General features: G+C 56.2%; 1 protein-coding gene across 2 annotated transcripts in view; it reads left to right on the plus strand.

Moving 5' to 3' along the window:
• Positions 1–5576, plus strand: part of Col5a3 (collagen type V alpha 3 chain) — a 52461-nt gene extending 46885 nt beyond the window's left edge. For both annotated transcript variants that reach the window (XM_075966693.1, XM_075966694.1), the window contains exons 58-67: positions 741–794; positions 964–1071; positions 1324–1377; positions 1461–1496; positions 2393–2446; positions 2989–3196; positions 3290–3402; positions 3917–3985; positions 4310–4549; positions 4647–5576. In XM_075966693.1, the coding sequence (XP_075822808.1) occupies positions 741–794; positions 964–1071; positions 1324–1377; positions 1461–1496; positions 2393–2446; positions 2989–3196; positions 3290–3402; positions 3917–3985; positions 4310–4549; positions 4647–4793 (1083 nt within the window). In that variant the 3' untranslated portion in view covers positions 4794–5576. The remainder of the gene's footprint in view (positions 1–740; positions 795–963; positions 1072–1323; positions 1378–1460; positions 1497–2392; positions 2447–2988; positions 3197–3289; positions 3403–3916; positions 3986–4309; positions 4550–4646) is intronic.
• Positions 5577–12276: the final 6700 nt, after the last annotated feature.

Genomic DNA, 12276 nt, shown 5'->3' on the forward strand with positions numbered 1-12276 from the left:
GTGCCCTCCACTGACCCCTCCCCTCGGTGCCCTCCACTGACCTCCCCCTGGTGTCCTCCACTGACCCCTCCCCTTGGTGTCCTCCACTGACCGCCCTTGGTGCTCTCCACTGACCCCCCTGGTGTCCTCCACTGACCCCCCTGGTGTCCTCCACTGACCCCCCTTGGTACTCTCCACTGACCCCACTTGGTACTCTCCACTGACCCCCCTGGTGTCCTCCACTGACCCCCCTGGTGTCCTCCACTGACCCCCCTGGTGTCCTCCACTGACCCCCCTTGGTGCTCTCCACTGACCGCCCTTGGTGCTCTCCACTGACCCCCCTGGTGTCCTCCACTGACCCCCCTGGTGTTCTCCACTGACCGCCCTTGGTGCTCTCCACTGACCCCCCTTGGTACTCTCCACTGACCCCCCTGGTGTCCTCCACTGACCCCCCTGGTGTCCTCCACTGACCCCCCCTTGGTGCTCTCCACTGACCCCCCTTGGTGCTCTCCACTGACCCCCCTAGTGTCCTCCACCGACCCCTCCTTGATGTCCTCCACTGACTGCTCCTGCTGATCTTGACCCCTGGCATCCCCAGCCACCCTCCCTCCACCCCCATTTTTCTCACCGCCCCTCCCGTCTTCTGACTGTCCCGTGGTTGCCGCCCTGATCACTTGCATTTGAGAACCAGGTGGCTCCCTGGCGTACCTTCCCTTCCCAAGTTTTCAAGGACTCTCAAGCTGAACCTCATCTTTTCCCAGGGCCCCCCTGGCCTCCCAGGGCTGAAGGGAGATGCTGGCCTCAAGGGGGAAAAGGTAAGCCTGGCTCTCTCTGCTGTCCCCCACATCTCCCTCACCTTTACCTCCTGCTCTGGCCAGAGGGCTGGGAGAACTGGGCATTTACTGCCCCCCCAACTCATCCCTTCCAAGGCTCCAGGAGAAAAAATTTCCTAACATGTCCGCATGGTGTACTTTTTTCTTTCAGGGCCACATTGGGCTCATAGGCCTTGTTGGTCCTTCAGGGGAGGCCGGTGAGAAAGGCGATCAGGGGTTGCCAGGAGTGCAGGGCCCTCCAGGCCCTCAGGGAGACACCGTGAGTGTGTGCCCTGTCCTGGGCAGAGACAAAATGTTCAAAGGGAGTGGTTTGAAGGGTGGGGGACATGGAATGGGGAGCTGTGTTTGGGGGGTTGGGAGCCTCTAACTGGGACTGTCATGTAGGAAGCGATGTCTGGGTACTGGAGGACCTTTTAGAAGAGTTGGGGGTCTGTGTATGACTTCAGGCATTCTTTTGAGGGGATAGAAAGATATCCGGGTAATAAGGCTGACCCCAGTATCCCTTCTCCAGGGTCTTCCTGGTCCGGTTGGCTCATTAGGACATCCTGGTTCCCCAGGTGTGGTGGTGAGTGTGGGGTGTTGGTGGGATGGAGGGGTCACCGTGATGGACGGGGTTGGCACCTCAGCATTCCTTACCTCTTCCCACAGGGCCCTCCTGGACAGAAGGGCTCCAAAGGGTCCCCGGTGAGTGACACTGCTCCTCTGGGTCTCCACGTCCCAGCTCCCCACCCCCCTCCACCTCACCCTCCCAGCCCCCTTCCTCTGTTCACTGGTTCAATCATCTTGTCTTCAGCCCCTACTGTTGCATTCTGGGAGTCTGAGGTGCTGTAAAAGGAAGGAGTTCTGCTGACTTGCGGCTTGCAGGAGATGCTGTGTGTTGATTTCAGAGACAAGGGAAGGGAACACACAGCTTAGGTTTAGTGCAGGACACCGGGAACCTCTCCTGGGCCTTGTATGTATGCATATATGCAAATGTATGCACACATGTGTACATGTGTGTACTTTGCCCTAGACGGGGAGAAAAACGTTCAAGGGGCCTGGTTTAAAGGGAGAATGTGTGGTGACGCCTTTAATCCCAGCACTCGGGAGGCAGAGTCAGGCAGAACTCTGTGAATTCGAGACCATCCTGGGCTACAGAGCGAGTTCCAGGACAGGCTTCATAGCTACTGAGAAACCCTGTCTCAGGAAAAAAAAAAAGCAGGGGGGGGGGTTGTGGGTCAAGACTGAGGGGGACTGTGTTGGGGAAACTGGGGGGGACTGTAACGGGGAGTTTAATGTGGGAGGCTATGTCTATGGGCTTGGGGGGGTCTTCTAGAGAATGTATATGCACGTCTACATATCTACATGGGTGCATGCACAGTTGTATATGCATGCATGTGTATGTAGGTGCATATGTGTGGGTGTGTTTGCATACACTAGTGTGCAAATGAACCCATGTGTTCAGATGTATATGTGTGCATGTGTTTCTCTGTGTATGTGCGCATGTATATATGTGTGTGCATGTTGCCCATGCATGTATTCATGTTAACAGAACCAGGTCTCCATAGACAGGATTCATTCCAAAGTGGTCTCTCCCATAGGGCTCCATTGGTCCTCGTGGAGACACTGGACCAGCGGGTCCTCCTGGCCCCCCGGTGAGTTCCCAGAATCTGAAAGAGAAATTGGGCTTGGGGTGTTCCTAATGGGTGCCCCAGCCCAGCGTTCCTTGAAAGTCTTGGGAAGAGTGGTGGGCGGCGTGCACACCTGTCGGCCCAGCACTGGGGTGGAGACAGGAGGATCAGGAGTTCACTGTTATCCTCAACTATAGTGGGTTTGAGGCCAGCCTGGGGTCCACGAGACCCTGTCTCAAAACAAACATATACCCAGTCTGGGCTTGGGGTTTGAGGCAGTCCTGGTGGGGCCATTTGTGGGGCTTTGACCTGGGCTTTTCTCCCTTGGGTCTGCTCCATCCCACCTCTCCCTCCCTGCACCTCCATTTTTTTTTTACCCATCTCTGTCTCAACATCTATTTCACTTCTTTCATTCTCTGCGGCTCCTCCCCCATCCTCCCCTCATCTTCCCCTCTTCTTGCCCCCCCTTTCCTCTTCTGAATCTCTCTGCCTCCCGTGTCTATCTTCTTCTCTGCCCATCTATCTGAGTCTTACTCTCCTCCATTCCCACTCCCTCCTGGGTCCAGGGTCCCCCTGCGGAGCTACACGGCCTGAGAAGGCGCCGCTCAGTGTCGGATACCCCGGATACCCCGGAAGGTGGCCTGGAGGAGGTGGTGGCCTCTCTCAATTCACTGAGTTTGGAGCTGGAGCAGCTGCAGCGACCTCCTGGCACTGCTGAGCACCCAGGCCTCATATGCCATGAGCTTCAACGCAACCACCCACACCTGCCAGATGGTGAGGTCTAGGTCCCCCCTCCCCCACCCCCTGGGAAGGGCAAGCGTTTCAACATCCATATCCACTGACGCATGGGGTCTGGCTCTGCGGTAGGAGACTACTGGATTGACCCCAATCAGGGCTGCTCACAGGATGCCTTCAAGGTTTTCTGTAACTTCACTGCGGGAGGTGAGACCTGTCTCTATCCAGACAAGAAGTTTGAGACGGTGAGTGACGGAAACCATCCTGTCTCTCTCTCACCTCCTCCACCCTTGGCCACTTGTGGGACCTTATCCTGCCTTCAAATGTCGCATGTTCCCCTGACTCTGTCAAATAATATCTGCAGTAGAGGCCCTAAATCCAAACCTCAAGGCAAGGGAGCTCTTCAGCGTTAGAGTACTTGGCCAGCATCATGAGCTGTGGGTTCCAGCCCCAATGCTTGCCAAGCGTGCACAGGGGTGGGGTGGGGTGGGTCGGTTTCATCCCCGAAGCTTAAAGAGCATGCTCAGGCCCAGGCTCCACTCCCCAGCAGTACCAAGCCTTCTGTCCCCTCTACTTGAGCATGGGCAGGGCCTGGGTTCTGCCCACAGAGAATGTGTGGGTAGTGAGGGTGCTGTGGAGCCATCCCCCAGCTCCCTTGCTGTGTCCTTATTGTGGGCACTGCCTATGGCCTCTGTGATCCACGATGTCCAGTGTGAGGAAGCAGAGGGGGTGCCCAATGACCTTTCCGTCCTCTCTCAGGTGAAACTGGCCTCCTGGTCCAGAGAGAAGCCTGGGGACTGGTACAGCACCTTCCGCCGGGGCAAGAAGGTGGGTGGCCAAAGCCTGACTTGAAGGGAGACATGAGAATTTGGGGAAACTGGTGTGGGAATTTGAGGTGGGAGGTGAGATAAAGAGGGTAGATGGATAAGGGCATGCACTTACCTACAAAGCCCTGGACTCCATTGCTAGTACTACATGAACCAGAACTTCAGGAGTTCAAGGTCATCTTCAGCTTCATCAGGAATTCAAGACCAGTTTGGGCTACTTGAGACTTGATAGAAGTGCGGTGCCCCAGTGGACTGGTCTGGGAGGTGCGTCCCTCAGCAGGAGTGTGCACTGAAGGAGCCCTTCACCCTACCTTGCCCCACACAGTTCTCCTACGTGGATGCCGATGGCTCCCCGGTGAATGTGGTTCAGTTGACCTTCCTGAAGCTGCTGAGTGCCGCCGCCCACCAGAGGTTCACTTACTCCTGTCAGAACTCAGTGGCCTGGCTGGACGAAGCTGCTGGTGACTACGGGCGCTCCATCCGCTTCCAAGGGACCAACTGGGAAGAATTGTCCTTCAACCAGACACAAGCAGCTACGGTCAAGGTCTCCCATGATGGCTGCCGGGTAAGGCCATGGAGCCGGGGTAGGGGGACTAGGGTGGAGTGGGGAAATCTCCGCTCACTCTTGCTCTAACTCACCCTCCATGCCCTCTCGTGGCCAGCTTCGGAAGGGACAGGCGAAGACGCTCTTTGAATTCAGCTCTTCTCGTGCGGGTTTTCTGCCTCTGTGGGATGTGGCTGCCATTGACTTTGGCCAGACGAACCAGAAGTTTGGGTTTGAACTTGGCCCCATCTGCTTTGGGAGCTGAGCTTTGGAGGCGGGAAGGAAGCTGAAGGGAGCCCACGTGGGGCTCCTTGGTGCTGAGGCTTTGAGGCCATTCATTCTATTTATCACCAGGGACTCTGGGTCCAGGGTCTCTGCCTGGTCTTTCTCCCTTTTGGGGGGAGAGGTGAGGGTGGCGAGCCCAGCGCCCTTCTATTCATCCAGGTGGCATAACCAACTGTATGCTGGTTCTTTCCCCCTCCATCTACCCGCCCACTGCCTCCCCAGACTTTTGTGCAGTGAGCTTTAACTCAGAGCTGATGAAGCCCCGCCCCCGCCTCTCCACCCCGCCCCTCATCCGTGCCCACCATACCTCTTGGTGCTATCCCTTCCCACAGTGAAGCACTGGCTACCTCCCGATCCTTGGCTGGGACCCTTCCCTTTCATTCCCATTCTTTCTGGAGAGGGAGGTAAAGCAAGATCAGAGTGGGACTTCCCTCCCCTGAGATGTGCCTGCCTTCTGCTCCCTTGATGAAGCTCTGCACACTCTCCTCTCCCCACCCCGCCCCACTCCTATGCCCCCAAGCATTCTGGGGACCGAGATGTTGGGCACAAATCAGGATCCTATATGGTGCTGGCCTGTTCATAACTGGGAACTGTATGAAAAGGGAATGAATGGTTTGTGGTCTATTTAATCTGCTTCCTTGTGAAGGAAGTCTGGGATACAATGAGATTCCAGAAGGACTCTACCCTCCCTCACCCATCATGCAGCACTCCTCCCCAGGTCACAGGGCAGATCGGCATCTCGAGAATAAACCAAGAAACTGTGCTCTTTTTGTTTTCTTTCCGCTTTAAAAAGTTTCACTTGTTGGGGGTGGTGGTAGCATGGGACAACATGTGTGTGTAGGACAGAGCACATGTGTGTGTGTGTGTGTGTGTGGAGGACAGAGCACGTGTGTGTGTGTGTGTGTGTGTGTGGAGGACAGAGAACGTGTGTGTGTGTGTGGAGGACAGAGCACGTGTGTGTGTGTGTGTGTGTGGAGGACAGAGCACGTGTGTGTGTGGAGGACAGAACACGTGTGTGTGTGGAGGACAGAGCACGTGTGTGTGTGTGTGGAGGACAGAGCACGTGTGTGTGTGTGTAGGACAGAGCACGTGTGTGTGTGGAGGACAGAACACGTGTGTGTGTGGAGGACAGAGCACGTGTGTGTGTGGAGGACAGAACACGTGTGTGTGTGGAGGACAGAGCACGTGTGTGTGTGGAGGACAGAACACGTGTGTGTGTGGAGGACAGAGCACGTGTGTGTGTGTGGAGGACAGAGCACGTGTGTGTGTGGAGGACAGAACACGTGTGTGTGTGGAGGACAGAGCACGTGTGTGTGTGGAGGACAGAACACGTGTGTGTGTGGAGGACAGAGCACGTGTGTGTGTGGAGGACAGAACACGTGTGTGTGTGGAGGACAGAGCACGTGTGTGTGTGGAGGACAGAACACGTGTGTGTGTGGAGGACAGAGCACGTGTGTGTGTGGAGGACAGAACACGTGTGTGTGTGGAGGACAGAGCACGTGTGTGTGTGGAGGACAGAACACGTGTGTGTGTGGAGGACAGAGCACGTGTGTGTGTGGAGGACAGAACACGTGTGTGTGTGGAGGACAGAACACGTGTGTGTGTGGAGGACAGAACACGTGTCTGTGTGGAGGACAGAGCACGTGTGTGTGTGTGGAGGACAGAGCACGCGTGTGTGTGTAGGACAGAGCACGTGTGTGTGTGGAGGACAGAGCACGTGTGTGTGTGTGGAGGACAGAGCACGTGTGTGTGTGGAGGACAGAGCACGTGTGTGTGTGTGTGTGTGTGTGTGTGTAGGACAGAGCACGTGTGTGTGTGTGTGTGGAGGACAGAGCATGTGTGTGTGTGTGGAGGACAGAGCACGTGTGTGTGTGTGTGTGGAGGACAGAGCACGTGTGTGTGTGGAGGACAGAGCACATGTGTGTGTGTGTGTGTGTGTGTGGAGGACAGAGCACGTGTGTGTGTGGAGGACAGAGCACGTGTGTGTGTGGAGGACAGAGCACGTGTGTGTGTGTGGAGGACAGAGCACGTGTGTGTGTGTGTGTGTGTGTGGAGGACAGAGCACGTGTGTGTGTGGAGGACAGAGCACATGTGTGTGTGTGTGTGTGTGTGTGGAGGACAGAGCACGTGTGTGTGTGGAGGACAGAGCACGTGTGTGTGTGTGTGTGGAGGACAGAGCACGTGTGTGTGTGTGGAGGACAGAGCACGTGTGTGTGTGTGTGTGTGTGTGGAGGACAGAGCACGTGTGTGTGTGGAGGACAGAGCACATGTGTGTGTGTGTGTGTGTGTGGAGGACAGAGCACGTGTGTGTGTGGAGGACAGAGCACGTGTGTGTGTGGAGGACAGAACACGTGTGTGTGTGGAGGACAGAGCACGTGTGTGTGTGGAGGACAGAACACGTGTGTGTGTGGAGGACAGAGCACGTGTGTGTGTGGAGGACAGAACACGTGTGTGTGTGGAGGACAGAGCACGTGTGTGTGTGGAGGACAGAGCACGTGTGTGTGTGGAGGACAGAGCACGTGTGTGTGTGGAGGACAGAACACGTGTGTGTGTGGAGGACAGAGCACGTGTGTGTGTGGAGGACAGAACACGTGTGTGTGTGGAGGACAGAGCACGTGTGTGTGTGTGGAGGACAGAGCACGCGTGTGTGTGTAGGACAGAGCACGTGTGTGTGTGGAGGACAGAGCACGTGTGTGTGTGGAGGACAGAGCACGTGTGTGTGTGGAGGACAGAGCACGTGTGTGTGTGTGTGTGTGTGTGTGTGTGTGTGTGTGTAGGACAGAGCACGTGTGTGTGTGTGTGTGGAGGACAGAGCATGTGTGTGTGTGTGGAGGACAGAGCACGTGTGTGTGTGTGTGTGTGTGGAGGACAGAGCACGTGTGTGTGTGGAGGACAGAGCACATGTGTGTGTGTGTGTGTGTGTGTGTGTGTGGAGGACAGAGCACGTGTGTGTGTGGAGGACAGAACACGTGTGTGTGTGGAGGACAGAGCACGTGTGTGTGTGTGGAGGACAGAGCACGTGTGTGTGTGTGTGTGTGTGTGGAGGACAGAGCACGTGTGTGTGTGGAGGACAGAGCACATGTGTGTGTGTGTGTGTGTGTGTGGAGGACAGAGCACGTGTGTGTGTGGAGGACAGAGCACGTGTGTGTGTGTGTGTGGAGGACAGAGCACGTGTGTGTGTGTGGAGGACAGAGCACGTGTGTGTGTGTGTGTGTGTGTGGAGGACAGAGCACGTGTGTGTGTGGAGGACAGAGCACATGTGTGTGTGTGTGTGTGTGTGGAGGACAGAGCACGTGTGTGTGTGGAGGACAGAGCGTGTGTGTGTGTGTGTGTGTGTGTGTGTGTAGGACAGAGCACGTGTGTGTGTGTAGGACAGAGCACGTGTGTGTGTGTAGGACAGAGCACGTGTGTGTGTGGAGGACAGAGCACGTGTGTGTGTGGAGGACAGAGCACGTGTGTGTGTGTGTGTGTGTGTAGGACAGAGCACGTGTGTGTGTGGAGGACAGAGCACGTGTGTGTGTGTGTGTGTGTGTGGAGGACAGAGCACGTGTGTGTGTGGAGGACAGAGCACGTGTGTGTGTGTGTGTGTGTGTGGAGGACAGAACACGTGTGTGTGTGGAGGACAGAGCACGTGTGTGTGTGTGTGTGTGTGTGTGGAGGACAGAGCACGTGTGTGTGTGGAGGACAGAGCACGTGTGTGTGTGTGTGTGTGTGGAGGACAGAGCACGTGTGTGTGTGGAGGACAGAGCACGTGTGTGTGTGTGTGTGTGTGTGTGTGTAGGACAGAGCACGTGTGTGTGTGGAGGACAGAACACGTGTGTGTGTGGAGGACAGAGCACGTGTGTGTGTGGAGGACAGAGCACGTGTGTGTGTGTGTGGAGGACAGAGCACGTGTGTGTGTGGAGGACAGAGCACGTGTGTGTGTGTGTGTGTGTGTGTGTGTAGGACAGAGCACGTGTGTGTGTGGAGGACAGAACACGTGTGTGTGTGGAGGACAGAGCACGTGTGTGTGTGGAGGACAGAGCACGTGTGTGTGTGGAGGACAGAACACGTGTGTGTGTGGAGGACAGAGCACGTGTGTGTGTGTGTGTGGAGGACAGAGCACGTGTGTGTGTGGAGGACAGAGCACGTGTGTGTGTGTAGGACAGAGCACGTGTGTGTGTGGAGGACAGAGCACGTGTGTGTGTGGAGGACAGAACACGTGTGTGTGTGTGTGTGTGTGTGGAGTACAGAGCACGTGTGTGTGTGGAGGACAGAGCACGTGTGTGTGTGGAGGACAGAGCACGTGTGTGTGTGGAGGACAGAGCACGTGTGTGTGTGGAGGACAGAGCACGTGTGTGTGTGGACAGAGCACGTGTGTGTGTGGAGGACAGAGCACGTGTGTGTGTGGAGGACAGAACACGTGTGTGTGTGGAGGACAGAACACGTGTGTGTGTGGAGGACAGAGCACGTGTGTGTGTGTGTGTGTGTGTGTGGAGGACAGAGCACGTGTGTGTGTGTGTGGAGGACAGAGCACGTGTGTGTGTGTGGAGGACAGAGCACGTGTGTGTGTGCGTGTGTGGAGGACAGAGCACGTGTGTGTGTGTGTGTGGAGGACAGAGCACGTGTGTGTGTGGAGGACAGAGCACGTGTGTGTGTGTGTGTGGAGGACAGAGCACGTGTGTGTGTGTGTGTGTAGGACAGAGCACGTGTGTGTGTGTGTGTGTGTGTGTGTGTGTGTGTGGAGGACAGAGCACGTGTGTGTGTGTGTGTGTAGGACAGAGCACGTGTATGTGTAGGACAGAGCACGTGTGTGTGTGTGGAGGACAGAGCCGTGTGTGTGTGTGGAGGACAGAGCACGTGTGTGTGTGTGTGTGTGTGTGGAGGACAGAGCACGTGTGTGTGTGTGTGTGGAGGACAGAGCACGTGTGTGTGTGTGTGTGTGTGTGTGTAGGACAGAGCACGTGTGTGTGTGTAGGACAGAGCCGTGTGTGTGTGTGTGTAGGACAGAGCACGTGTGTGTGTGTGTGGAGGACAGAGCACGTGTGTGTGTATGTGGAGGACAGAGCACGCGTGTGTGTGTGTGTGTGTGTGTGGAGGACAGAACACGTGTGTGTGTGTGTGGAGGACAGAGCACATGTGTGTGTGTGTGGAGGACAGAGCACGCGTGTGTGTGTGTGTGTGTGGAGGACAGAGCACGTGTGTGTGTGTGTGTGTGTGTGTGTGGAGGACAGAACACATGTGTGTGTGTGTGGAGGACAGAGCACATGTGTGTGTGTGTGTGGAGGACAGAGCACGCGTGTGTGTGTGTGTGTGTGGAGGACAGAGCACGTGTGTGTGTGTGTGTGTGTGTGTGGAGGACAGAACACGTGTGTGTGTGGAGGACAGAGCACGTGTGTGTGTGTGTGTGTGGAGGACAGAGCACGTGTGTGTGTGTGTGTGTGTGTGGAGGACAGAACACGTGTGTGTGTGGAGGACAGAGCACGTGTGTGTGTGGAGGACAGAACACGTGTGTGTGTGTGTGTGGAGGACAGAGCACGTGTGTGTGTGTGTGTGTGTGGAGGACAGAGCACGTGTGTGTGTGGAGGACAGAGCACGTGTGTGTGTGTGTGTGTGTGTGTAGGACAGAGCATGTTTGCGTGTGTGGAGGACAGAGCACGTGTGTGTGTTTGTGTGGAGGACAGAGCACGTGTGTGTGTGTGTGTGTGTGTGGAGGACAGAGCACGTGTGTGTGTGTGGAGGACAGAGCACGTGTGTGTGTGTGTGTGTGTGGAGGACAGAGCACATGTGTGTGTGGAGGACAGAGCACGTGTGTGTGTGTGTAGGACAGAGCATGTTTGCGTGTGTGGAGGACAGAGCACGTGTGTGTGTGTGTGTGTGGAGGACAGAGCACGTGTGTGTGTGGAGGACAGAGCACGTGTGTGTGTGTGTGGAGGACAGAGCACGTGTGTGTGTGGAGGACAGAGCACGTGTGTGTGTGTGTGGAGGACAGAGCACGTGTGTGTGTGTGGAGGACAGAGCACGTGTGTGTGTGTGGAGGACAGAGCACGTGTGTGTGTGTGTGGAGGACAGAGCACGTGTGTGTGTGTGTGTGTGTGTGTGTGTGTGGAGGACAGAGCACGCGTGTGTGTGTGTGTGTGTGGAGGACAGAGCACGTGTGTGTGTGTGTGTGTGTGTGTGGAGGACAGAACACGTGTGTGTGTGGAGGACAGAGCACGTGTGTGTGTGTGTGTGTGGAGGACAGAGCACGTGTGTGTGTGTGTGTGTGTGTGGAGGACAGAACACGTGTGTGTGTGGAGGACAGAGCACGTGTGTGTGTGGAGGACAGAACACGTGTGTGTGTGTGTGTGGAGGACAGAGCACGTGTGTGTGTGTGTGTGTGTGGAGGACAGAGCACGTGTGTGTGTGGAGGACAGAGCACGTGTGTGTGTGTGTGTGTGTGTGTAGGACAGAGCATGTTTGCGTGTGTGGAGGACAGAGCACGTGTGTGTGTGTGTGTGGAGGACAGAGCACGTGTGTGTGTGTGTGTGTGTGTGGAGGACAGAGCACGTGTGTGTGTGTGGAGGACAGAGCACGTGTGTGTGTGTGTGTGTGGAGGACAGAGCACGTGTGTGTGTGGAGGACAGAGCACGTGTGTGTGTGTGTAGGACAGAGCATGTTTGCGTGTGTGGAGGACAGAGCACGTGTGTGTGTGTGTGTGTGGAGGACAGAGCACGTGTGTGTGTGGAGGACAGAGCACGTGTGTGTGTGTGTGGAGGACAGAGCACGTGTGTGTGTGGAGGACAGAGCACGTGTGTGTGTGTGTGGAGGACAGAGCACGTGTGTGTGTGTGGAGGACAGAGCACGTGTGTGTGTGTGGAGGACAGAGCACGTGTGTGTGTGTGTGGAGGACAGAACACGTGTGTGAGTGGAGGACAGAGCACGTGCGTGTGTGTGTGTGGAGGACAGAGCACGTGTGTGTGTGGAGGACAGAGCACGTGCGTGTGTGTGTGTGGAGGACAGAGCACGTGTGTGTGTGTGGAGGACAGAGCACGTGTGTGTGTGTGGAGGACAGAGCACGTGTGTGTGTGTGTGGAGGACAGAACACGTGTGTGTGTGGAGGACAGAGCACGTGTGTGTGTGGAGGACAGAGCACGTGCGTGTGTGTGTGTGGAGGACAGAACACGTGTGTGTGTGGAGGACAGAGCACGTGCGTGTGTGTGTGTGGAGGACAGAGCACGTGTGTGTGTGTGGAGGACAGAGCACGTGTGTGTGTGTGGAGGACAGAGCACGTGTGTGTGTGTTTGTGGAGGACAGAGCACGTGTGTGTGTGTGTGGAGGACAGAGCATGTGTGTGTGTGTGGAGGACAGAGCACGTGTGTGTGTGTGGAGGACAGAGCACGTGTATGGGTGTGTGTGGAGGACAGAGCACGTGTGTGTGTGGAGGACAGAGCACGTGTGTGTGTGGAGGACAGAGCACGTGTATGTGTGTAGGACAGAGCACG

This window comes from Microtus pennsylvanicus, chromosome 3, assembly GCF_037038515.1.
Source record: "Microtus pennsylvanicus isolate mMicPen1 chromosome 3, mMicPen1.hap1, whole genome shotgun sequence".
Classification (NCBI taxonomy): Eukaryota; Metazoa; Chordata; class Mammalia; order Rodentia; family Cricetidae; genus Microtus; species Microtus pennsylvanicus.